Consider the following 25,417-nt stretch of genomic DNA (forward strand, 5'->3'; position numbering starts at 1 on the left):
TATCAGGGTTCTCTGCAGGTTGGTCTCACAGCTGCCGCAGCAGTGCGAGCCAGATGATTCAGGGAGTTCAGTCCAACTGGGAGTCCTCTTGCTCCATCTCTGTGCTCTCTGATCTGATGGGCTCCAGACAAGCTGCAGAGCACTGGGTGAAAGGTCATCTGAGCATTTACATAACTCAGAGCTATGCTCCTGTTGTTGCTCTTTCAGGGACAGATGAGGGTCAGTAACCTCCTATGGCAAACACGTGCTAGCATGAACTACCTTTATAAATGTACCCGTGTTCCCTCAGCTGGGGAAGTCAGATCTTACAGCTCATCATTGTGTTAGTCAGGCCAAAGACTTAGCAGAGACTAAACCCTTCACACTGATGTTCATCACTTAGATTAAACTCACCTTTTTCAGTACATTTCCGACTGTAGGATTGAGTTTTACTGCAAATGGAGATGGTCCACTACCTCAACCAACACAGGAGCTTTACTCTGCTCTCACACATAAAGACGTGTCGCTCAGTAAGGACGAGGCATTCAGCCATGTCTTCTTTGGATAAGGAATATTAACACATTTAGGATACGCATGTAAAAAGTGGCACCTTTCTCACTGATGTGTGTGAGCCAGGAGCTACGAGCTGTACGTCGCACTTCTTTAACGTGTTGACTGAAATCACCAATGTGCAAAGATGCATATCGAACCTGCCGAACACACGAAACAATGAACATTTTCAGGTGAAGCTGAGCTTTGAGAATCTGGCAGCAGATGAATAACGCTGCAGTGATGGTTCACACGTGTCCGCTAACATGTGAAAGAAGGCAAACACACACACATAAGTGAACTGTGTTTATTTCATCCACATCACAGTAACCTTGTTTCCAGAGGAGCCCTCTGCTGCATCAAAACTCAAACTTTCGAGCGCTTTCTCTGTGCGCTTCTTCGTAACAAGTATAGAAACCAAGCGAATGTAACAGTCGCAGAGCTTGGGTTTGGTTCAGACAGCAGAAATGAACATGGTGTGAAAATGAAGCAAGTGACCTTTAAACGACTGTTCAGAGGGGGGCGGGTGCTGATGTGGTACAGCTGGTCTTTCAGGGAGGCGATCCTTCACAAGAAGCTCATGACGGTTCCCTTTTTCCCCACTTGGTGAGGCTCCAGCGCGTTGAACATAATCACAATCCTGCCAATCAAACACAGCAGTCAGTCTGGACATCCAAATGAGAGCAGCACACTCATCGCTGACAGCGGCACTAACGCTTACTGTGTTTAAACCATCATCACAGACAGAAGATCGGCCCTGAAACCAATCTTTCTACCAAATCAGTTCTCTACATCATCCTAATGTGAAATGTTCCACATGTGTCCAGATGATCTGCAACAACAGGAGGAAGAAGCACATACTTACACACAGCACATCGAACATCTGTGCACCAGCTTTGTCGAGCACGGTGGTGCAGAGGTGAGGATTTGGGCTTGTTTTCTGATTGTTGAGAGTGACTGACAGGTCAGGTCTTTCCCCCTCGGTTTCTTGTTTGAACTAGAGATGGCACGATACCACTTTTTTATGTCCGATACCGATACCGATATCATAAATTTGGATATCTGCCGATACCGATATTAATCCGATATAGTGTGTTTTTTAATCAATAAAACTGTTTTTTTAATATCTTGCTGCATTTTGTATAAGTTCATACTCAAGTTTAAGTAAACAACAACACTAAAGCTATTCTGTTATACCTGTATGTAAAAAATACACTGCACCCAAAATATTTCATAGTTCAGCAACACTGATCAATCTAATAAACTTAAACCTACTCCATCCTCCCTATTCTGGTATTTTAAAGAGTACTTAGCAGAAATATTAAGCAACCTAACTAATAGGGTTGCAAACTCCCAGCAAAAAAAAAATAGAGAACCACCCCCACCCTCCACCTCATGATGCTTAATCGATGTAATCAACTTTAATTTGATGCAGGGTGAAAAAAATGCACAGAAATAAATTATTTTTCAAGAATAATTAAATAGATTCAACATCTTTCTTCAACAGAATTGCAGACTGCACAGATGGTACCTTCCCAAAGGAAAAAGTACTATAGCTTACTAGGGTATATTAGACTTAACAGTTACTATACACAGTAATGGACTTCTATACATTTTACATCAGATTAAAACTTTGGGTGTAAGATTCAGATAATTATTTATTAAAAGCTAGACATTTTAAACAAGAATAAGAAAGAAAAGTATGTCTTTGTGCCCCCTTTTCCCTGTTCATGCCCTATCGGCCCCCTGGCTAAACTTTGCTAGATCCGCCCCTGCACAGTTACCAGCCGTCAGCTACGTGGAAAACGATCCTGGTCTAGAAAGTAATATTAAATAAATTCTAACAACAGCTTATCAAGCTTAAACGTGCTGCTGTTGTTCAGCCGCTGGTTTCCTCTTTCTGGTGCAAAGTGGACCAAAAACAAAGAAGAGAGACGGACTCGCGACAGAAAAGCCGATCAGCTGATCATTAAGCAGTTTTACGATTGAAGTAGGAGCAGGAAGGTGAGGGAGAGAGAGGCAGTCACTCCATGTATCGGTTGTTAAGCTTAACGTGGGAATGCTTTACAAACATTCAGAGATGAACTTACACACTTGCTTTACTTCTCTCTGGGATAACTTCCTCGGAGATGAAATGCTGGTTTGGTAGCGAGGCTACAAATACACACAGCCGCTCTATCACGTGATGCATACTGCTCCGAGGTGCTACGGTTATGAGCCGAGTTACGCCATGTCGCAAGTTTTGTGAGGTGTTTTTTTTTATATATATATTTAATGGATCGGATTACATTTTTTATTTCTCGCCGATATCCGATCCAGTAATTTAGGTCAGTATCGGACCGATACCGATACGTAATATCGGATCGGTCCATCTCTAGTTTGAACCATCATCTCTCCAGTGGAAACACTATGGACAGATCTCTGCCTGCTTAGACTCTGATGTTTCACTAATGTCATTCAGACTTTCTCCTGTTCTCTCTTACAGAGACAGCAGGCACAAGCTGTTGGCTTACACTGATTCTGAATCACTACCACGGTGCGTACCTTTGATGAATCCAACAGTAACTTTGTGTGGATACAGACCGAGTACATGTCCACACAAATGTAAGTGAATGAGGCCCAGTGAGCCCCACTACAGCAGCATAGTCAGAGTCCAAACCTCAACTCAAACAGTGTGCCAGAACCATAGCAGAGCTGTGCATGAACAAATACCTACAAATCTCCATGAATCCAAGCAAGGGTGTAAATAAGAGCCACGTTCCTCCACAACAGAGACGTGAACTTAGCTTCTGACTCACGGGGTGTCCTCAGTCGCTCCCAGAGACTGTGCTCTCTGCAGAGATGTGGAGTCCCTGATGTAAAGGTTTTACAATGCACAGCATTTTCATTTTCCTTCTGCTTGATATGGTTCCAACCTTTCCTGTGACTTTGCTCCTTGACACTCTTAACCCATCGCACCATCAGATGAAGCCTGCCACGTGTTCCTGACTGTTACTTCCCATGCTACACACCTCCATCCTGGATCCTGGACACCTTGGAAGGTTTATCTCCAAGGCCGAGGTCAGACAGCAGGTCTAAGCCCAGCGCTGAATTAATAGCTGCAGGGCAAGATGGCTATGTCTACATCGGCTCACCTCTCACCCCCTTACCCACCCTCATTGCTTGTCATGTGGTTTATGGTGTTGTGATGTGGACATGTATGTGCTCTCTGTGCACAGGAGTTTTTTTGTTTTCTGTTCTCATGCTGACCTCCCACAAGGAGCCCAGTATGAGTAGAGGTCTCTTTTTTTCACTCCTCCCATTGTGTTGTACATTTCATTGTTTTTCCAAATTACTGCCTGTCTCCGACCCGTCTTCCCATGTGATGCCTGTGCTATGTATGTATGGTCGGGGGGTCCAATTTCACTGCAGGTGTAAACTTTGCATGTGACAAATAAAAGGCTTGATTGATTGATTGTGTGCTGCAGTGGCATCGATTAGCGCTGGGCTGTGCTGGGATCGGGCCCAGTTTGACTTTATAGCATTCTGCAGAGTGTAGTAAATATACATGCTCCTCTTTCCAAAGTATATTTATACAACAGCCGCCTACATTCAGGAAAGGCTCAGCGGCTCATGTCCATTAGTTTATTCAGTTAGTGAATCATTAACATTCACAGCCTTTACATGTGATCACTGTCAAGCTGTTAAGGAGACAGAGCCTCAGTAAACAGGTAACTACAGCGAGTGTGCACCTCACCTGTCTTGGTTCAGATCGAGCTCCTTGGTCAGAAACTCAAAGATCTTGGCGCTGTGCTCCTTGTTCTTCTCGGCGGTGTCAGTCACACCGATAGCAGACACTGACAGGATCACACACGGAGAGGTGGAACCTGCTATCAGCATCGGCAGCCCCGGCGTCACCACCACGTTCATCCGCTGTACCAAAGACACAGACACTCGCATTGAAGCCCGACTGAGGAAGAAGGCTGCACGGGCAAGGCTTCATCAAACAAACAAAGTGTGCATACTTCCACAGCAGGGCAGCACAGGTGCACCATAGTTACTCTTCTGTGTCCTCACTGCACACGCAAAACATGATGTAGCCTTAAACAGTCACGAGCATCAGTTCAGTTAATCCACTGAATAATACAGTGTTCAATAGTTTGGTGTTATCAGACTTGGTGCAGAGGTAGAGTTCATGTTTCTCTAAGCAGAGTCACATTCTTTCATGTACATCTGAGGTGTAAAATATTAGTGTTTAAAATCCAGAGTTGTGGAGGTGGAAACAGTAACTCTGACCTCTGACCTCCTACAGTGGCTATGACCCTGACCGAAGGTGAAGCGACGCCCTGTAAGAACATTTTGCTCTCCATACTTCTGTGTTGTTTGCTTGGTAAGTCTTTTTTATCTGAGAATGTTTTAATTGTTATTATTAGCTTTTCCTTCTTTTTGAGTTGAGACAAAGCTGTGTGAAATGCATTAGCCACGTTACACGCTGATAGCACAATAACCTGATCTGCTGTATAAACTGTATTTGAAAGCTACTTGTGGCAGATTGAACTGCATGCTGACAAGCCCTGACCTAACACAGTATCCCAGTTTAACTGTTCTCCTGTAAACTGGTGAGACATCGTCCTCTGTCCGGGCTCCAGATGTGAGCGGTCTCTGCCAGCATGTCTTTAGGTTTGGTAAAAAACAAGAGTTCAAGCAAATGCACATACATGTTAATATTATCATTGGATCACGATACAAACAACATGCTGATTAAAATGCGGTTCATGTGTTTCTGCTCCATGGAAACTAGTTTTAGCAGCGTGCTCTTCTTCACTCTGTCAGTCACAGTTCTGTTACAAAGAGCAGACAATAACACTGACAGCAGATCTCCAGAACATCACCTCGACATCCAGGTTTGTCTAAAGTCTTTGTGTTTCTCTGATGAGCATCAGTATTAAATATGGATTCTTATTAGCAGCTTCACTGCTTGTTGGCTCCAAACACTTTAAAGCTTTTGTAGCTCTCCAAGCCTCAGTGGTCCTAAACGGAGCCCGTTTGTACCTGCTGGCTAAAGCTGGAATTCAGCATTTACTTTATTCTTTACATCAGAGCAGGTGTGGGGAACGCCAGGCCTCAGGCCGGTGTCCTGCAGGTTTTAGATGTGTCCTTGATCTACATGGCTAAATGACCTCCTCAGCATGTCTTGAAGTTCTCCAGAGGCCGGGTAATAAACTCATCATGCAATTCAGGTGAGACCTAAAATCTGCAGGTCCCCACGCCTGATCCAGAGGCTGCAGCTGTAAGGATAGAAACTACACCCTCGTTTCATCAGACACGTGACTACGGCTGTGTCCCAATTCAGGATCTGCACGCTTGAAGTACGCATTTCAAGTGCGATTACGTCACCGCCAAGCGACGACGGCTGTCCCAATTCAAAATGTACTTCAAATGCATACTCCAAATGCGCCGTCGATTTCCCCAAATATCAAGCGTGGTCCGTGCACGCTTGGTGGTCCCATATATCCCACAATCCATAGCGGCGGTGGGTGTGGATAATTTTGCCGCAAAATACGGCAGAAGGGAGCGGCGAAGAGTGAACTGTCAAAAGTAAGTACTGAATATTATGTCACTTATTTATGTGTGAATGTTTAAGAACATTAAAACATTACTGTCGGCCACATGTCGGCAAAGTTATGTGACATTAGTGATGTTTGTACTTTCAACGGTAACTTGGTTTTAAAGCCTCTACTTCTAAATATATATATAGTCGACCTTAATCTTACAGAGAATGTGATGATTTTATGGATAATTAAAGTCAGTCATATATCCACAAACACAACAAGCTGAAAGTCAGTGATGCTGCTCGGTTTGCAGTCCTGAATATGACGGCACAAGCAGGATTCACTGCACTGTTAATGTTAGCTATGTTATATTGCTGCCTCTGTTCGGTGGTGTCGAGCCAAACGGACTTTAACGTGTGTTTGAACGAGCTGACGGTTCACTCGTTAAGCTGAAAGAAAGATGCTTTAATCACAGGAGTCACACATGTGTCCACTGGACCATCTGGGAACTCTTCTTGTTTAGCACTCGTAATAACACAAACACTAAATCCTCCTTCTCTTGTGCTGTTTTGTAGCAGTGTGTACACCTGAGACTGTCACCTGTCTGTCTGTCCTGCACTCTCTCTCTGTTTCTTTCTCTCTGATTGTGGAATAAAAGTATGAACATGTATTTATAAGTTACACTTGTGTTTGAATCCTGCAGCTTATCACACATTTGATTTCCATGTGTGACAACTGCAAGTGTCCAGAGTGAGGACAGACTGAGGGACCCACTGCTGCACATCATCTGTGAGGCTTTGCACCCTGATGATCCACCAGGACAAACTCAGCAGTGTGTGAGGAAGAGGAGGAGGAAGAGCCAGCAGCAGCTGACAGATGGAGAGAATAGACAGACTGTTCCCTGTTTGTGAAGGACTGCTAGGAAAGTTTAACATAACTAATTGTCTGTCCTGAATCAGTCTTATTAGGTAATGTTCAAATAATGTTATCATCCCAGTGTTTTCAGTGTGGGAGAAAGTACTCAGGGCCTTCAAGTTACACACTATGAAAGGCAGCAACAAGTTTAATATTCAGAAACCTAAAGTATGTATCAGCAGCAGAATGGAGCTAAAAATAAATGTTTGTTTCAGTTCTATGAAGCTTTGAGTATTTTGGATTAGTAGCACTGCTGTGTTTGTTGCATCATATTGCTGTAATTGTTTATATGCTTTATATATTCTGAGGTAAGTTGATCTATAGTGTTACATCATATTCTATAAGGATGTTATGTGTTTGTAGACTTTCTGCCCAGTTTGACCCATTTAGCAGAAGTCAGCCTGTTTAAGGCTCTGATATCTATTCTGTATGACTTAAAGCAGTTATGACATGGTCTGATTTTCTCACCCAATAAAGGAATATTTCATATATCAGTCTGATCTTCATTCTATCAGAAACAGTTATCACAGCTCGTACATTTGCTTTTTACACATATATGTAAGCATTGAGCCAAATGTAGTAATGCCAACATATTAAAAGAACAATATTTGTCTCTTATGCATAATACATCTATATATACACTGTCAGAGATACTTGTCTTTGAGTGACGATTTAAGGTGATAGGAAATATAAATAACTGCAACTTAAATCTTTGACCCAGAGTTCAAGCTCACTGCTGTAATGTGTGTGTGTGTGTGTGTGTGTGTGTGTGTGTGTGTGTGTGTGTAATCTGACAATACATATAATATTGTCCATATTATATTAACATTACCACAGTGAGATGACTTTAGTCTCATGAACAACATTAGCTAATTGTTATTTACTAACTAATCTTGAAATGACTGTTCAGTACAGAAATGAAGCCCAACTATCATGTTTTACAGTCCTGTGGTCTCAACTAATCAAAGTGATGTCATGACAAAAATGAATGACCAACAAAACATTTTTTCTCCTTCATTTCTGTCACACAAAGCTGTATGAAACATTTCTCGCGGTTAGTATCATGGTTGCTAGGCAACCTGAACAGCGCGACGAAGGCTAGACCATCCCATTTCACAAGCCTCTCACTTCCGCACTTCCCGTACTTATAGTACGCACCGTACGTAGCACGCGTAGTGCGCGTACTTCAAGCGTGCGGTCTCTTAATTGGGACACAGCCCATAATCCAGTCCTGCTGATGGAGCTGTGATACTGAATCAACTTTGACACAGCGGCTCTTTGAAGCGTGTAAAAACACTTTTGATGCTCTTTCACTGCGCGGTGACTTTCACCGGTTCACGCGTCATATCCGACTCTTCCCGATCGGTGCTTGTGATTGGTCAGCTGTCGTATGTGGATCAGGGTTGACTGAGAGCTGATGACCGGCCTGCTGTGATCCAGACAGCGGACACGTATCCTCGGTGTGCTGCGCTCGGCTCGCAGGCCTGTCAGCCTGGAGATCGGGCTGGGGTCCGTGTGTGTGTGCTGTACTCACGTCCTCGGGTTTCCCCAGAGCCGCCGCGGTGCTGGAGCACAGCCTCTTCAGAAAGGCCTCCGAGAACTGGCCGGCGGGCAGGTTGCTCTGTAGCTCGATGAAAGGCATGTTGGAGCGCTGAAGCCCGCACGGACGTGACCGTGGGAGACTGAGACGGATGTGTCGTAAGAGCTGGCGAAACCGGAAGTAAACATGTAAAACCTTAACTCTTTACCTGGGCTGTAAACACACGGGAAATACTACAACTGTAATTCATGACGTCAGGTGTCATCAATCACAGCCCCCCTGCAGTCACATGTCTGCCCCCCTCCAGTCACATGTCTGCCCCCCTCCCCACCATCCAGCAGTCACATGTCTGGCCGCATGTTCTCCTTAGATCGTCGACTCTCTGGTTGGGGTCCAGAAAGTGATGTGAGCTTTACAGGTAAGTTTCTGGAACCCTCAGGAGACATATCTGTCCCACTTTGGACAGAGCTGCTCTCACTTCTACAAACCTGGACAAATGTGTTTAAACATAAACGAGGCCGTCCACGGCTGCAGTGTCGCTGCTCCCCCACACAGACTGTGTCTGCTCCCACACTTCAAGGCAGAAAGAAACAAGTGCGAGCACTCACAGAGAAGCAGGTAGCTTCAGTCTGGACTGTTAAACATCAGGTTCTTATGAAGCCCTACGGAGCCTCACAAGGGACTGTCCAGAGCACCGTTAATGAACTTAACCAAGACTGACAGGGATGACTTTGTCCCCTCCCAGACGGCTGGTTTAATGTGTTCATAGTTCAGGCCAAGCGGCCGTGTCTTCCATCGCTGTGGTTGTTTCCAAGGTCTCAGTGCTGACCTGGAGGCACGTGGACTTAACACATTTTTGCAGGATCTCACACCAGAACAGCTTCAGTTCTTTTCTCTAGTGGACCTTGCGGGGCTCCGTAGGAGCTCGTTTCCTGTTTGTGCTGTAAAAAGAAGCTTTTCTTTCCCACCGTCGCCAAAGTGCTTGCTCCTAGGGGGTTATATGATTTTGGGGTTTTTCTTTACCTTACGATATAAAGTGCCTTGAGGCAACTGTTGTTGTGACTTGGAGCTATATAAATTAAACGGAGGACTAGCGCTATCAGAAATATTTCATAAATCCTTATTTGCTATCAGTTTTGCTCCAGCAGTTGAATGATGACGAAATTTGGTAATAATGAAGAGTTTGCAGAGTGTCTGTGAGGAATAGACTCCTGAAGGAGAGTAAGAGGGCTTCGGGGGGGAGGAGGGCTACATGACCTAGATGTATCCTGGGACGACCACATCAACAGGAGGGAAGAGCAACACAGGCTGCACACAAGAAGGTGATGAGGTGGTTTGCTTTTCAGTCACTGCGGTGAGCTTGGTGCACTTGGCTGACACCAACAAACTGAATGAAGGCCGACTCTGTGATTGGCTGCAAACTGGAAGCTGTGGTGGGGAGCAGGGCCCTGAACAAACTGGTGTCCATCATAGATGATCTGCACCGACCTCTGAACAGGCAGTGCAGCAAAGAGACTCAGCTCTGCTGCCACACAGGAGATCATTCAGATATACAGCACGTGTGTCAGGCAGAGATGCAATGATAATAATCTGTTAGATTTAGTGTTTCTGGAGTTACTGTCAGTCTTATTTTGAAAGCAGTGTTGTGTGGTTCATGTTCGGAGCTAACACACACAGTCCTAACTGGCTGCTGCCGTTCTTTCAAACGGACACATCTACAGAGGACACTCGCCTGTTGTTTCCTGTGTGTCGGTCAGCACAGATCTCAAAAAGGCTCAATTCATTTTGTGTTTTTTTTTGCAAATTTAATGTGACTATTAAAACAAGTAAAACACCTGGTGAAATTTAAAATGCAGCTTTCATGTTAAAAAGTCTGACATTTCTTTAATGTTCAGATCTGTGTGCTGTTTACATTAGTGCAGTGTGTGGCGCACACACTTTAACCAGTGAGTATCCAGCTGCTAACAGACTTATAGCACCAATCCAGCAAACAAACCTTTAATGTTCAGTGTTTACCCACCATCATCATCATCATCAGTTTCCCACAATGAAAATAATCAAAGCAGGAAGTGAACATTTGTACTTTGTTTCACTGGAGCATCCCAAAGTAGGACAGACCAACACGTGACGTCGACAGCAGCTATTTATTAAAGAGTTCATCACTGTTATACAGTCAGCTCAGACCAGCGCGCACACACACACACACACACACACACTGAAGTACAGCACTCCCGTTGGTGTCACGTGATCTTCACCATGACTGTGGGGTCCGTTCATCACACCAGCGATGTCACACCTGCACAATCACAAACAAACACGAGTGACCACTCTGCAGACATCAGTCAGTCTCCTAACACCATCAGCGCACTTTGTTTAAAGGGAACTGTTCCTAATGAGGGAACCAAAATAACCAGGATGGATTAGAGGTTCTGAATGTTTGTTTTCCATTGACTGCCCACCCCCACTGATCATGTGACTGCACACTCAGAGCAATCACATGAAGCCGGTGGGCTGTTGTTGCAGGTTTTTGTGGCGTGCTCCGAGTAGAGCTGCAGTATGAGGCTCCACGCCTCCTTTACCAGACTTACCATGGGAGAACTTGCACTGTTTGAGCGCCTCATTGAAGCCCTCACAGAGAGTGAGGTCTGTCTGGTTGGTGGCACAATCCAGAAACTGTTTGACCTCAAAGTGACAGGGGCCCGGCTGGGCTGGAGCAGACCGGGGGGGCTCCTGAATGAGAGCATAAAGAAACATCACACACGTGGCATTTCAAACCACAGCAGCTGCAATATTAGAGCTGAGGAAACGGGTTCAAGTTGGGCACGCTGGGCGTCGTCTGGGCGACATTTCCAACCACCTCTTACCTGGTATGTAGTTTTGGCTGGTTCTGGACTGCTGCTGCTGCCCCCACTGAATGCTCCCGTGAGGGCGCTGCCAACCACGTGGCCCACAGCTGAGCCGACAGCTACCCCTGCAGCTGTGGTAGCCATCTGGGCCATGAGTCCTGGACCCTGGGACTGAGCAGGAGCTGGGGCCAGGGAGGCTGGAGGTGCATGAACAGGAGCTGGAGCGTGGGATGGAGCTGGGCTACAGACAGGAGAAAAAAAGTCATGCTACACTGCTGTAAGCAGGACAAGAGCTTCCAGCTGCTGAGTGTGCTCTCTGTGCTGCCGTTAGTTTCTGAGGGTAGGCTTCACGTCAGAGTTCACTGTCCCACAGCCTGAGAGAGGACACTCAGAATAAGCAGGCTCGGAGTTATGTGTGGACTTGTGATACGTCAGCCGTCGCAGACTAAGTACTGTTCCAATTCAAAGTATGCCCAAAATTCCCAGATGTGTTCCGGCTCCTCCCGTCCTATCCAGCGTGCATTGATGGTGGTGACCTGTGTGGACTCGGTGCAGCTAGAGCTGGGCGATAAAACGATAACGATATGTATTGCGAAATAACTTTTTCTCGATAGAAAAATTAAACTATTGCGATAGGCCTCATCTCTCTTGCCCTCTTAAAAAAAAAAAATAAGAACAGCCAATCCAAATTAAGTAGCGCAGGGCCGAACCAATCACAGCCGCAGCGTCACGTCACACGACTTGTTACGTACAGCACAAGCGCCAAGGCGCACATGTGTATTTGTTTTTGCAGCCGTGCAGCCCGGGTAACGAAGGAAATGAGTTTACCAACTAGAGAAAAATCAACCGAGAGCGTGAGCGAAGGTTACCGAAGAAAAAACAGATGATGGTTCCAATGCCGGAGAGCTTGTCGAACAGAAGGGCCACAGAAGTTCCGTAGTGTGAAGGTATTTCGGCTATTTCAAGTCTGACAAAAAACAGAGTAGCGCGCACTGTAAATTGTGCCGAAAGCAAGTCTGGAAATACAATAAAGCGGTGCATGCTCAATCTCTGACTGAAAGCGCTGATTCGTCATTCGGCTTTTGTCAGACTAAAGTAACTGTTAAAACTGTTTGAAAAGCTAAGCTATACAACAAGGAGAGATTGAGAATTTCCTTTTAGTTCTCAGTTTATTTGATATTGACAAAAGTTAGTCAATTTTGTCTGTTCTTCTGTAAAACGACCTAAGATTTATTTTTAGAATTAAAATTTTGTTTCTAAGTGGAATTGACAATTTAGTCTGTTTTGTTTGTTCTATTTTGAAACTTAAACGCTTTAGCGGCTGCCTTTTGTGTAGTTTGCAATATTTGCCTTTATTTATCTGAAACTGAAGTCTCATGTTCCTTAAGTACATCTGCCCTGTTGAACTTATTATGGGAAATAAATATTTTAATTAAAACAAGCTGCTGATTATTTCATATTTTACTTGTGAGCAACGGCCAGAGGTGGGTCGAGTATCCAAAAATTGTACTCAAGTAAGAGTATCATTACTTTAAAATATTATTACTCAAGTAAAAGTAAAAAGTAGTCGTCAAAAAAGTTACTCGAGTAAGAGTAAAAAAGTACTTGGTGAAAAGGCTACTCAAGTAAGAGTATCTAGTGAGTAACTGTTTGAAATGTCCGATTTATTTTATAAATAAATGCTATCAGACAATCAAAAATAAATAAATATACAAATTTTAGTATTTTCAAAAGGAATATATGTAAAAGATCCACAAAATAAGGCACAACAATTCTAATTTCAAGATTTCAGTTTTTCACAACGTAAAGCTTTTTCAAGCAAAACCCACAGTAAATATATTCGCATTTACAGCAGCCTCAGAGAAAACATTAGAACGAGGCAACTTCAACATAACAGACTGCAGCTGATGCGCCAGAATGTCATACTAGGGCTGGTTCTTTTAAATACAAGGAGGGATTAAGTAAATCAGAAACAAATGACAAAGAGATGCAACAGGTATAATCAGGAAAAGTTTATTCCCAAGGCAGGCAGCAGGAATAAAAAAAACAAAAAAAACACATCTGTGCTAAAATTCCATAAGAATAGACATTCTAACAAAACTTATTCTGTATACTAAAATACCCTGAAGTATAGACAGTGGATTAACACAATGTAATATGTAAAAATGTAAAACTACACTCACAAATAAACACTGAAATCAGAGTAAAACTAATTATAAAAGACAAATACAAATTTCCACTATGTGGATGTTCATATGTGTATGGCTCACTTTACCATAAATTGTTTCTTCAGTGAAATGGTGGTTCAGCTTCAGCTGAAAGATTAATTGCCTCTGTTTTCAGTTTTGTTCAAAAAGAATGACTTCATATAGGGAAAATATATATCGCATATGCAGGACACCTTAAACTAGTTTTTAAATTAAGCAGCAAGGCAGAACAAAGTCAGGGCTGTATCAAGACACAGGGACTAAACCCCAATTCAACCAGACCCAGAACTGATCCAGAATTAAAACAGGACTACAACAGTTCAAAATCAGGACTACTTAGGACTTAACCAGGACAGAACTAGAACCAGAACTAGATGATAGTAGCACTAAAAACCATCATAGACCTGCACTACACTTATTTTTTAATTCTACCAAAGTCCACTATTTAGATTCAGAAAAGTTTATATAATTATTTAGCCTTGTTGTGCAAACAAGCCTGCATAACTTAATAAATATAGAATTTGAAAAATAACAAACCTAAAAAGAAACACTAGGTACGAGATACATGAGTACCTATGATACGGTGATACTTTTGGTAAACAACCATTTGACTAACATGTGTGTCTCACCTGCTCTTGTTCCTCTCTCTCCCTCTTTGTGCTGACATTCATCAAATATACAGTGGAAACCAGATATTTATAAACTCTTCAGATAAAAACACAAACATTTTTAATTGTAACATCAAATCAGACAGCAGTTTGCTCTCAAGGTTCTTACTGTGAAGCTGTGACCGTTTGGCAGTGAACAGGAGTCCTGCATGACTAAAAAGTCTCTCACAGGCTGCAGATGCAGGAAGAGCTGTATTGACTTTGATCGACAGCTTCTTGATCTGAGGAAAGCCATGCAATACATCCACACCTCCAGTGAATGGACATGAAAGGTACCTCTCCAGTTCCTCTGCTTCTGGCTTTCCTGACCCCATGGATCCATCATCTTCGTCGGTTAGGCTGCTGTTTGTGCTGGCCTCATCCAGCTCTGTGTCTAGGTGATGTCTGATGAAGTGGAGACCTGTGGAAAGACGTAAGGTTTTCAAAAGAATTAGGTCTGGTCATCATAGTGCTGTATACACCGCCAAGCTGCAGATGCTTGTTTGGAGCTAGCCTCCAAAAGCTGCCCATACACTGTGCGATTTTTGGCCCATTTTGAGACGATTTTTCAGTCGCGCAACAGTTTTGGGGATCGGCCGTGTTTTGCCTTAATCGTGTGTGCATCGTGTAGTATACACGGGGTAACGAAAAGCAGTTAACACCTCACGACCAGCTCCCAATCATCAATCGTATTGTCGCATGATAATCAAACCAGTTTGAAATCCACGACTACAACAACCAAGAGTTGAATGGACATTGCTGCTCAATCACAGCTGCCTGGTCAATGTTTTTCATTAGTAATTTAGCAGAGTTGAAGTGTGTCTGAGTGAGTGAAAGACAGAGAGGGAGAGCAAGTGACAGATTTTGTATGATAAGCTTCATGTTATGGACGCACAGTTTGAGCACTCAGGTCGCATCAGAGCATCAGGCCGTATAGTGTGAGACCCTGCATCGTGACCTATGAACTTCTAACCTCTGCGATTTAATTGTACAGTTTGAGCAGGAGCGGAATAACGTGACTGAAAAAACTCGCACAGTGTTTGCCCAGCTTAATGCAGACTGTTTAAACTAAACAAGCTGCTGTTTCACATAATACACCCTGTCACCCGCAGTATTGCCTTCTGTTTTAACAGTTAAAGCAGTAGAGACGAGCTGTTTGCATGTGCGTGGAACTCTAGCGTCATTAACCAGGCTAGCTGTTAGCTTATAGCTCACGCTAGCTAACCAGCGAGCAGTTAAAAAGACAGCCGAAGCTGCACAAAACACCCACAAACTTATCTCACTACAACGTAGCGCCGGAAATATGACTCGCAGCTTGAGCTCGACACAGCTGTTGTAACATAAGACTGACATCCAGCTAACCACAGCTAAAAAGATATTTAGAGAAAACTTACCGTTTCCTCAGGTTAAACGAGTTGAGTTGTTTCACGCTGGTTTGTTTTGGCTCTCACTGAAGACACCGACACTGCAGACATAGCTGTTCTTTTGTGCTGCTTTTAAGCGAAACATTCTTTGTATGTGAGGCCAAAGATGTTCGTCCTCTTCAGCTCTAGCGTAGACTCTGCCATCACATTTCTTCTTTCCGTGTGTCCGCTACTTTGAAACGCTTGGGCCGCTCTGCCCGCCACGGTTTCAAACTGGTCATGTGACTGTATGGCCACGTCTCATTGGTAAAAAAGTTACCGGAAACTCCACTGACGGCATGTTATCTAATGTGTTAAACTAATTATTTTTTTTAAAGTAACGAGTCGAATTTTGCAAATGTAGCGGAGTAAAAGTACCGCTTTCTTCTTCATAAATGTACTCAAGTAAAGTAAAAAGTATTGTGCAAAAAAGGTACTTAAAAAGTACATTTTTTTCAAAAACTTACTCAAGTAAATGTAACGGAGTAAATGTAGCTCGTTACTACCCACCTCTGGCAACGGCACATTTAAATCTTACAAATATAGTTATTTGGCTTATATCGTGATATATATCGTTATCGCCTGAAATGAAAAAAACATATCGTGATATGAAAAAATCTTATATCGCCCAGCTCTAGGTGCAGCCAAAAATCCCAGAATGCATTCAGTCCAAAACTCAAACGATCAAAGTCACTTTGATCATTTCTAAATGTTAGTGTTTGGTTTCTTTGTTCCTGACTAAAGTTCAGCTTCGTAACTGGATCATTTGATTTCATTTGGAGAGCTGTCAGTATATGTTTTACTGAATATTTCACCTGTCATATCCCCTGATGTAAACTGTGCTGTTCTTATTTAAACAACTGAATTCAAGCTAACATTAAACATATTTTAGTTCAGAGATGATCAAATTATGTTTTTAATATTTGTATAATTGTCCAAGCTCAAAGCTGTTAGCTAAAGCTGCTTCCTGGAGGAAAACTTCACTCACCTTTTGTGACCATAATGTCACAAGTGTTTCAGGCGCACGCCCCCGTGATAAACTCACGTGTACGGCGGAATCAGTGCTGCTGCTGCATTAGTGCAAACACTAATGCAGCAGCAGCACTGAGATATTCACACACAGGTACTGTGACAGTCTCACCTGGCTGGAGCCGAGGGACGGCTGCGGCTTCCTCTGGCCATTGGAGATGATTTAGCGGACAACGCAAAGCCTGGACACGCCGACCTGCTCGCCTCTGCAGCGGCCCGACTGACCTTGTGCAACTCGCCTGTGTAACTGGAGGCAAACATCGCGAGATTTAGGCCTTACTTCAAACTCCCGTAGTGTCTCCTGGCGGCGGCGGGGGGGCGCTACACTTCTTGGGTTTTTTAAAGTTTCATTGGAGGCTGGTAAACAGCAAAACGGCGCATTAGCGCCATCAGCGGGTATGGGGGATGATCTACACAGTTCAAAACCAGCAACACTAAATCTCAGCTGCTGATAACCGTCCATGGCTGCAGAGCTCCGTTTGCAGCAGCTCACTGAGATCCGGCTGACTCTTTGTCTTCCTGTGGTTTTGGGTCACTTCAGTGAAGCCTGTCCTGTGCTTTCAGCTTCCCACAGTGGTCACAGGGCCCTGAGTGAAAACTGTTCCCTCCCGTGTGTCTCATTTCTCTGTGTTTGGTGGATTTTCTGAAACCATTGTCCTTTCCTTTCTTGCTCCTTTCATTAGAGTATGTGCTCTGATGTCTGAGCTGCAAACTGACCGGTGGTCTTGTATCGTCGTCCGGCTGCAGAGCTCAAAGAGCCCATCGCTGATCCTTTTCCCTAATCTGACATGAAACCGGGACAATGAACGCTGTGTGTGACGCAGTATAGATGTGGACAGAACTGTAACACTGGTCCATGTCTGTGTGACTGTGTGCAGGTGTAGAATAGAAGCAGTAATGTAAGATGCACCCCACGGCTGTGTAACTGGCAGTGCTGCTTTCTGAGCGACTGTCCACCCACAGCTCTGTGCTTCTCCTCATGTTCACAGGTTTCTGTAGTTTGGTATCATAACCAAGGATTTCATCTTTTCATTCTGTCCCTTTACAGCTGTTTACTTACACACAAATCATGAAAGCAGCCCACTGACAACCCATCATGTACTACAGCTCGTGTCATTGCCCCCTGATATCAGCATCACCCGTGACCCAGCGACGTGTTTCATGGTTTCCACTCCACGGTGCTTCTCGTGCTGTTGTGAACACTGGTCCGTGACTGCAGCGTGGGTTGGCTGTGTGCTCTTGTGCAGCAGTGCGGGGAGTCCCCTCAGCTCTGGCTGTAGTGAGCGCTCACAGGCAGTACCGCTCCTGACCGCAGGGGGCACTGTGATCCCCGGGCTTCCTTCTGGAAAAGCTCCGTCGACGTTAAAGCTTTCGAAGAGCGTCCATCCTGTGAGCCGAGGTGCAGGCGGTGGTCTCGGGTTATGCATGTCAGATAGCGGCAGTAACAACGCGCAGGCTCCGTCTTCTGTGAGAGGGCCGAAGGTCTGAAGATGTCTGCCGCCGTGGACTTCCACTCTCAGGTCGCCTCCATCATGGAGGTGCTGGCTAACGCGGCCGTGGCGGAAATCTGCAAAGTTGTGGACGATGGATACGCGGTGGTTCACCTGGAGATGTCCCGGAGCCAGAAGGAGAACGAGTTCCTGAGGAGGAAAATCAAGCTGCTGGAGCTGCAGATTGCCCGGTACCGAGCGGAGAGGGTGAGGGGGGCAGAGGGCTCCATCAGCAGCCGCTTTCCCGGGGTTCGCCTCCTCAGCCGGCAGAGCAGGGACTCACAGGCGGGTATGTAGCACCGACACCGGGTGGTGAAGCATTACCGTCATAGGACAGGGTGGCAAACACGATCACGACACGGAGGGAGGGCAGTGTGCCGTGACTCAGCGTGACACAGTCCACTGGGCACCCAGTGATTTTCGTGTTTGACCACAGCAGCGGGCCTGTCCTGTGTTTGGAGCATCCTCCTCTGTAGCTTGATGGACTCGAGTGTCAACGCCACGGGCTTATTATAGCCAGGCTTACTCATACCCGAGGAATATTTTTGCAGTTCCACTTTTTCTGTGGGCTGATTATCTCCTTTAAAAGCCTCAGTGTAGTCCATAGTAAACACACCGCTGACCTCTGACCTCTGTGCCTGAGTCAGCGATTTCACTCCTCCTGTCTTTGATTCGTTGGCTGGAGGAGAAAAGTGTCTTTTTGTCATTTACAGCCATGAAATATGTAAATATGTATATGTACTGCTGGCTGCTCAGTAACAAAGCAGGGCAGAGCCCAACAAACTCCCACGGTCTGACCCTGGGTTCCCTCATCTGCCCGGTGTTGACAACATGTGACCAGTCACACTGGTTATTGTACCAGCAGCTGATTGGTTGGTCCAGTTAAAGCACTCAGTAGAGTGGGACAGAGCTACTGCAGCCTCAGTGCTGGTTGGTTTGACTGTCAGTCATAAACACAACACAGAGGTTACAACTACGTACTGTAAAATTGTTAGCAGCCAACAGAAAACAATAAAGTTTCCTTTAAGAGTTGATATCAGACGTTAGACTGTCGGCTCACACTCGTCACAGGGATCTCCCAGGAGTGGCTGTTTTCTGGAGATCTGATTGGTCAGTAGGTGGTGATTTGTACCTGTTCACCTGTGATGAAGTCTGTTTGTCCAAACACTGAAATCCAGCTTAGATGTTACGATGATCTACTGAGTCAGCCGTCGGTGTAAGGAGGGCTGACTCAGAGCGGCGAGCCTCTGACTCTGTGGACATGGAGCTTTTTAATACATAACCTGCACATTTGTTTGGCATTACATTAAATGCCTGATTGTTTATATGAGTCTTTATTTTGAATGATCAAACTCATGAGCCTCTAATCATTCTTCTGGTATCCCATAAGGCCCCTCTCTGCAGGGCAGGACCAGGTTTCTGAACCGAGGTCCAGGAGCTCATCAGTCTGTGCAGAAGATCCAGCTCGTCAGTCTGGACCAGGATCCTGATCAGGAGGTTGTGACCACCACCAAAGCCGAGGTAAATCCTCCATAGAAGACCGTCCTCATCCACACACGTCCGTTTACACACCAGTCCAAACTGTTTCACACTTACAGACTGTCACAAAAAGTTGTTTTATTTATAGTTTTAAGTTGTTTTTAAATAATCATGGCTGGATCTGTGACTGCGAGTGACCACAGTGGCCACAGCAGACCTCCCTTTGTTACTCTACGCCCCGTTTAAAAGCTTTTTCTGCTCAAACATGGATGGGCTCAGAGCAGATCCCTGATGTAACCCACACACCTCACCACTGTCTCCTCATACGTGTCCTGCACCACCCTCACACACTGCTCTGACACTCCTGACCTCTCCATGCAGCACCACAGTTCCTCTCTCAGCAGCCTATCATCTGCTTTCTCTGATCCTCAAAGACACAGTGAAGCTCTGTCTGACCTTCTCTGTTCTTCTCCATCATCACCCTCAAAGCAAACATCTGCTGCTCACTGATCTCTTTAACCTCGCTTCAACAGCTCTTAGCTCATGTCTTCCTGCTGTGGCTCATCGTCCCTCTGTAGTTACTGCAGCTCTGTACATCAGCCTCGTTGGCAGATCTGTACCAGTACAGTTCTTCTCCATGCTTCACTCTCCCAGTTTGTGTTAAACAGCCTCTCATAGACATCTTCATACCTGGACAGGTGTGTCATCTGGACCAAGTGTATTTCCACTCTTCATCCTCTTGTAGCTGACCTCACTTCCTGATTCACTAACTTCCCCCCACCCTTCTCCTTCCATCGCTCTCTGTTTTTCCAGTCGTGGGAGGAGCTATGAGGACTCCCTGAGCTTGTGGCCCTCGTGGTGGGCTTGCAGGGAACACAATAGAACAGATGTAGACATTTCTATAATAGAGTGTGGAGTGTCTGTGACCACAGTCACATGTGGTTTAGTTATTTCACGGTGTGTGTGCTTTAATGCGCTCTCTAACAGAGTGTACTCACACTTCTGTCCCACTGCCTGTGAACACTTTCCTCTCACGATGTGATGTTTCTTATGTGACCCACAGATAAGCATGTGTCTGATGTCGTAACGTCCACAGACAACAGTGACAAACATTATTGGCTTTTTCTTTCTTCTGGTGCATTTTCATTCAGATGTGGTAGTAAGAACACCTACAGCAACAGGAGCTAACGTGTCTGCATTTAGCAAAAGCCTGTATGGATCGGTGGAAATGCTCACTCGTCTCCGTTTTCCAAGCCAAATTTCTTCACTGACAAAATATTTGAGGGTTTGTTTTTGCAGCTACCCTCAGTTCCTGTCCACAGCTTTGCTGTTAGCGTCCTCCGTGATACGATAGCCCTCCAGCTAGCTGCTGCTGTCATGTGTCTAACATCTCCTTGGTGCGTCCCTCGTTTAAAGTGAAAAGTGTTCTTGTCGTTGTTGAGCGTGAATAAGAAATCTAATGTTGGGTCCATAAATATCTGGAGGATGACAGCACAGTAGACAAGCAGCACAACGTCTCAGGGGAGAAAACGCAGTATTTGTTGATGCCTGTGGGCTTCAGACTGTCGTCATTCACTGCAAACTAATAAAAACAGTCCTTATATTTAAAATGTGCACAGTCTAGTTACCTGTCTGCCTGTGAAAACGGGCCTTGGGCTGATTTCCTGTGTGATGCTCCAAAACCAGAAACCAAAACATCATGGTGGGTATGTGCAAGTGTCAGTTAACCTTCATGCATATGCAGACAAGCTGCAGCTTTGCTCTGGATGGAAACAGTTAAAAGAAAATTCCTCCTGTTTTTTTTTAAATATGTAACACATGCTATTTATTTGGACTTGTGTTGTAATGATTACATTTGAAATAGTTTGATGATGTGAAGAACAGTGTTGTTCTCAAAGTGGGTGTGTCCTCTCAGTCAGCAGAGCCTGAGGGGGAGGGCGAGCTGCTGATCGTCAAGGTGGAGGGAGCAGTGGACGCTGGGTCTGTTAACCACAAGCTGCTGAGACGAGATGCTGCCTCCACCACTGCTACGTCACTCGGCATCAGTGACGGCCAGACATCCAGACACCTGAGGGAAAAAGAGGTCAGTGGATCCAATGTCGTCGGCTTTGTTGACGGTGGGACGGCTGAGATTGAGGGCGGCGACACTTTTCACAGTTCCCAGCCGCAGCAGACCGGAGCAGGGGACCGTCGGCCTTCGAGTAAAGGTGCTGACACCGGGCTGGGTACAGCTTCCTGTGAGGATAACAGCAAAGATAACCAGGCGGCATTGGAGCCCTCCAAGTGCCCGCTGCCAGAAGTGATCATCATTGATAGAGGAGGGGCATCGGACAAAGAGACCGCAGGGGAGGGGGGTGACTCGTCAGATGCAGTCCAGACGACCAGAGGACGAGACAGACACAAGGACGCGATATCACCCCAGACTCGGTCCTCTGGTCTGTGCTCAGCCGGAGATGGGTCTGTTCTTCCTCACGATGACCCTCCAGGAACCTCCAGCATCAACTCCTCCAGTGACACGCACCTCCTGACTTTACACCACCCCGCGGTCCAACACAAAGCCCTCCCTCTGTCCTTCTACCAGGCCGTCACAATGGAGCGTCCGTACGGCTGCACCATCTGCACCAAGCGCTTCTTCATGGAGTCGGACCTGCAGAAGCACATGGCCAGGCACACCAGGGAGAAACCCTACACCTGCCTACTGTGTGGCAAAAGCTTTGTGTGTCAGAGCCAGCTGGATATCCACCGCAACGTGCACACCGGGGAGAGACCTTTCAGCTGCTCCGTCTGCAACCGGCGCTTCTCCCACCCCAGCAACCTCAAGAGGCATCAGAAGATCCAGCACTGAACCCAAAGACGAACCCTCCACAGCCCGCTGCACTGCAGCTTTTCCTCCACAGGAAGTCTTATACACTACTAACTTTCCTCAGCCTTAACTACATCAGAAACAGAACTGGATTGTGGGAATGCTTAAACCAGAATATTATCACATGAGCTGCTGTCACGTCACCCACACAGTCATCTGCAGTGTGGGAATCTGAATCTGTGTGTACGCACCTGCAGCACACGAAGGGCCAAACGCTGTTATTGATGAGGGACAGGATGCAGTATGTGAGTGGGCTGTGTAAGGATGAGCCACTGTAGCCGCAGCAGTACACACACACACACACACACACACAGAGGTGTTTCTATCGAAGTATCCAATCAGACCATGAACACTGTGAATAGGCTTGTAGGTAACTCCTGAACTGTGAGCAGCATGAATCAGCTGGCACATGGCAGACATCAACACCTCTGATCTTTCCATAGTAGACGAGATGCTGACACATCATCATCATCATCATCATCATCATTTAGTCCTTTATGAGCTCCTTGCAGACGACGCTGTACATCAGAAATGATGTCACAAATGTTGGTGTGTGGTGCACTTGTTGCCGTTAGTTTGCTGCACCTCTGTCTTTTGTAACCTGCTTCCTGTGTGTGTGTGTGTGTGTATTTACATGAAACGTAAGTCGCCTAATCAGTTTAACACAAATGTTCTACAAAAAGCACCAAATCAACATGAGCATCAGCTGGGGATGGGCACAGATTTAGTGATTAACTCCATCACTGAGATCTCCTGTATGTTCTCACTGCCACTGCTTTGAGAGGCTCCACCATCTCTAAGCAGCATATCAGAGACATTACATCATGCAGATTCATTACACGCTGTCTGGTCAAATGTTTGTCATGCTGGAGGTGTTCCAGTGTCCCACACACCAACACAAATCCCAGTGAGGATGCACACGTGATGTTTGTATTAGTCTTTAGGTCTGAGCACAGAGACTTGAAAGCCATCGTCTCAGGTAGAAACGGAGGCTGACTGCTCGTCACTTTGTTACCTGATGAAGGCTCTGGCTGCTGGTCTGGGGTCAGCACACACTCTGCTGTAGCATCACTCTGGGCTCTTAGCTTAGCGTTAGCATGCTGTCTGTCTCTGATTCCCAGCCGTAGTGTTGGCTGTCTGCATCATGCTGACACACAGACACAGGATACTGGCAGTGACTGCTCTCATCATCCTGGTGCCTCTACACTGATGAAAGAACTAAAAACTTTTCTGTGCTCATAAAAACACGACCATGTCTGATAACCAGGTCAGTTTCAGATCCAGCAATCAACCAAGAACCATCATACCTGCTGCTGAGCTGAGCACCTGTATGGACAGCAGACTGACTGAATTCAGACACATTAAGTGTACAGAGTCACAGCTGCTGTCTTAAGCAGCAGAGGCTAACTTGCTAACCCATCTGCTTTCTTCTTTTGACTAATGAAACTAAGTTTCTGTGAACTTGTCGAGGCTTTGTGGGTTTTTCCAGCAGTGGGGAAAAGTTTTAAACCTCCCCCACCTTTAAATCTATCATCACACCTCATGGCTGTCCTGGTGAGCTTTGTCCTCATTAATCTGCAGCCTTGACTTTAATATCGTACAGATTATTAGTCCACACCAGGTTAATAGGAGCCTCATGACACGCCCCCCTGTGTGTAACGGGCTGTGTGAGTTGATGGCTGCAAAGAAGCTTTCGTTTGATTTCCTTTCTTTCCTTCATGCCATTCATTTGGGATATGAGCCAAAGTCATGACATCATCACAAACATCTTCCTGTTAACGTACAAACTTAGCTTCACCTTTGAAATGAATTCATGAAATCTGAGCTATGAGTTCAACAAAGAAGAGAGAAACATTGTCACTGCTTTGTACTTGTGAATATAGTGACATGTAAATTTGCTAATAAATTGTATTTTCAAACACTCGTATTTTGTCGTTTCCTGTGTCGTACGCTCTGGGCTCAGTGGAAGCGATCCTCGGCCAAGCTCACGCTCACTGTTGGCACCAGAGCGGTGCATTAGTGCTGGTGTAGCTTGGATGGGTTGTTTTAAGCTGGCCTGTAAGCAAAATAGATGCACAGATTCCTCCAGCTACAAAAACGAGACTTAGTGGAGAAAAACCAAAAGCTCCTCCATACTGGTGTGGAGGTGTACTTTCCTCCACAGCTCTGCCGTTAGGACTGCACCGAGTCAAATACAAGTATGAAATGTGATGGTGCTGTGAAAGCACGGTTCATGTCACAGCCACAGCTTCAGTTGACTTCCACAGCCTGCCATGATCCCCCCCCGTTCACCGACTAACCATCGGCCCTGGTCACTGCATAGACAAACAGAGGAGCCAGTGGGACCGCGATGTCTGTAATAAACCAATATTTGAAGAATTCATTACATTACAAACGATTGTGGTAAAAACCCGAGTCAGGAAACACAGAAGTGATGGTACCTGAAGCTTCATCGTTATTACTCAGCAGCAGTAGCACGGTGTGTGGGACTGAGCCAGGAGAGAGTATCATCCAGTGCCACAGTGGCTCAGCTCTAACACACTCAAGACTAACATACATACACCCAGAATAATGTGTATTTTTCATCAAATGCTCATATGACTCTCAGTTGTAGGCAAAAACTCCACACTTGATTTCAGTCTTATTGCCTGTGTGAGAGCTGGGATGCAGTTTGGGTGAACATGCACAGTGCTGTGGAACATCCTTTTATGGATTTTGGTTCATATTCTGTCTGAATGAAACTACCATAAAACCTAGAGACTGTTCGAGTGTTTGGAAGTGAACTTACAGATTCAGCCGTTGTACCAGCGCACTGGAAATGTAGGACTGAGACTAAAAAAGTATCCAGATCAGTTAAAAAAGCACTTTGGCGTTTCACTGAAGGTGAAAAGGAGAAACTTGTCAGGTATTAACCTGAAAAATGCCATTTCTAATCCTGT

At 45.3% G+C, this 25,417-nt stretch overlaps 3 protein-coding genes across 3 annotated transcripts; 1 reads left to right on the top strand and 2 right to left on the bottom strand.

The window, feature by feature from the left end:
• Positions 1–821: 821 nt before the first annotated feature.
• ddt (D-dopachrome tautomerase) lies at positions 822–8,742 on the bottom strand. The gene is made up of 3 exons (XM_031750852.2): positions 8,509–8,742; positions 4,265–4,440; positions 822–1,168 (listed from the first exon to the last, which is right to left on the bottom strand). Exons 1-3 carry the CDS (start codon positions 8,614–8,616, stop codon positions 1,096–1,098), a joined length of 357 nt encoding a protein of 118 aa, XP_031606712.1. The 5' UTR covers positions 8,617–8,742; the 3' UTR covers positions 822–1,095.
• Positions 8,743–10,639: 1,897 nt separating this feature from the next.
• chchd10 (coiled-coil-helix-coiled-coil-helix domain containing 10) lies at positions 10,640–16,922 on the bottom strand. The gene is made up of 4 exons (XM_031750847.2): positions 16,759–16,922; positions 11,379–11,601; positions 11,103–11,244; positions 10,640–10,810 (listed from the first exon to the last, which is right to left on the bottom strand). Exons 1-4 carry the CDS (start codon positions 16,905–16,907, stop codon positions 10,791–10,793), a joined length of 534 nt encoding a protein of 177 aa, XP_031606707.2. The 5' UTR covers positions 16,908–16,922; the 3' UTR covers positions 10,640–10,790.
• A 9-nt stretch (positions 16,923–16,931) lies between these two features.
• LOC116328953 (zinc finger and SCAN domain-containing protein 5B-like) lies at positions 16,932–24,401 on the top strand. Its single transcript, XM_031750849.2, has 3 exons — positions 16,932–18,425; positions 19,527–19,657; positions 21,531–24,401. The coding sequence occupies exons 1-3, from the start codon at positions 18,137–18,139 to the stop codon at positions 22,458–22,460; spliced, it is 1,350 nt and encodes a 449-aa protein (XP_031606709.1). The 5' UTR covers positions 16,932–18,136; the 3' UTR covers positions 22,461–24,401.
• The last annotated feature ends 1,016 nt before the right edge of the window (positions 24,402–25,417 follow it).

The sequence above is a fragment of the Oreochromis aureus genome, linkage group 6 (assembly GCF_013358895.1).
Source record: "Oreochromis aureus strain Israel breed Guangdong linkage group 6, ZZ_aureus, whole genome shotgun sequence".
Classification (NCBI taxonomy): domain Eukaryota; kingdom Metazoa; phylum Chordata; class Actinopteri; order Cichliformes; family Cichlidae; genus Oreochromis; species Oreochromis aureus.

Bases quoted from the DNA above. Each gene is read 5' to 3' on its own strand.
- ddt (XM_031750852.2), bottom strand. From the start codon at position 8,616: ATGCCTTTCATCGAGCTACAGAGCAACCTGCCCGCCGGCCAGTTCTCG. The intron at 4,441-8,508 runs GTGAGTACAGCA...TCTTTGGTACAG, and splicing joins CTCTGGGGAAACCCGAGGAC to CGGATGAACGTGGTGGTGAC. The intron at 1,169-4,264 runs GTGAGGTGCACA...TTTGATTGGCAG, and splicing joins CTCGATCTGAACCAAGACAG to GATTGTGATTATGTTCAACG.
- LOC116328953 (XM_031750849.2), top strand. From the start codon at position 18,137: ATGTCTGCCGCCGTGGACTTCCACTCTCAGGTCGCCTCCATCATGGAG. The intron at 18,426-19,526 runs GTATGTAGCACC...GTATCCCATAAG, and splicing joins GAGCAGGGACTCACAGGCGG to GCCCCTCTCTGCAGGGCAGG. The intron at 19,658-21,530 runs GTAAATCCTCCA...GTGTCCTCTCAG, and splicing joins TGACCACCACCAAAGCCGAG to TCAGCAGAGCCTGAGGGGGA.
- chchd10 (XM_031750847.2), bottom strand. From the start codon at position 16,907: ATGTTTGCCTCCAGTTACACAGGCGAGTTGCACAAGGTCAGTCGGGCC. The intron at 11,602-16,758 runs GTGAGACTGTCA...TCCTGTCTGTAG, and splicing joins CGTCCCTCGGCTCCAGCCAG to CCCAGCTCCATCCCACGCTC. The intron at 11,245-11,378 runs GTAAGAGGTGGT...GCTCTCATTCAG, and splicing joins CAGCCAAAACTACATACCAG to GAGCCCCCCCGGTCTGCTCC.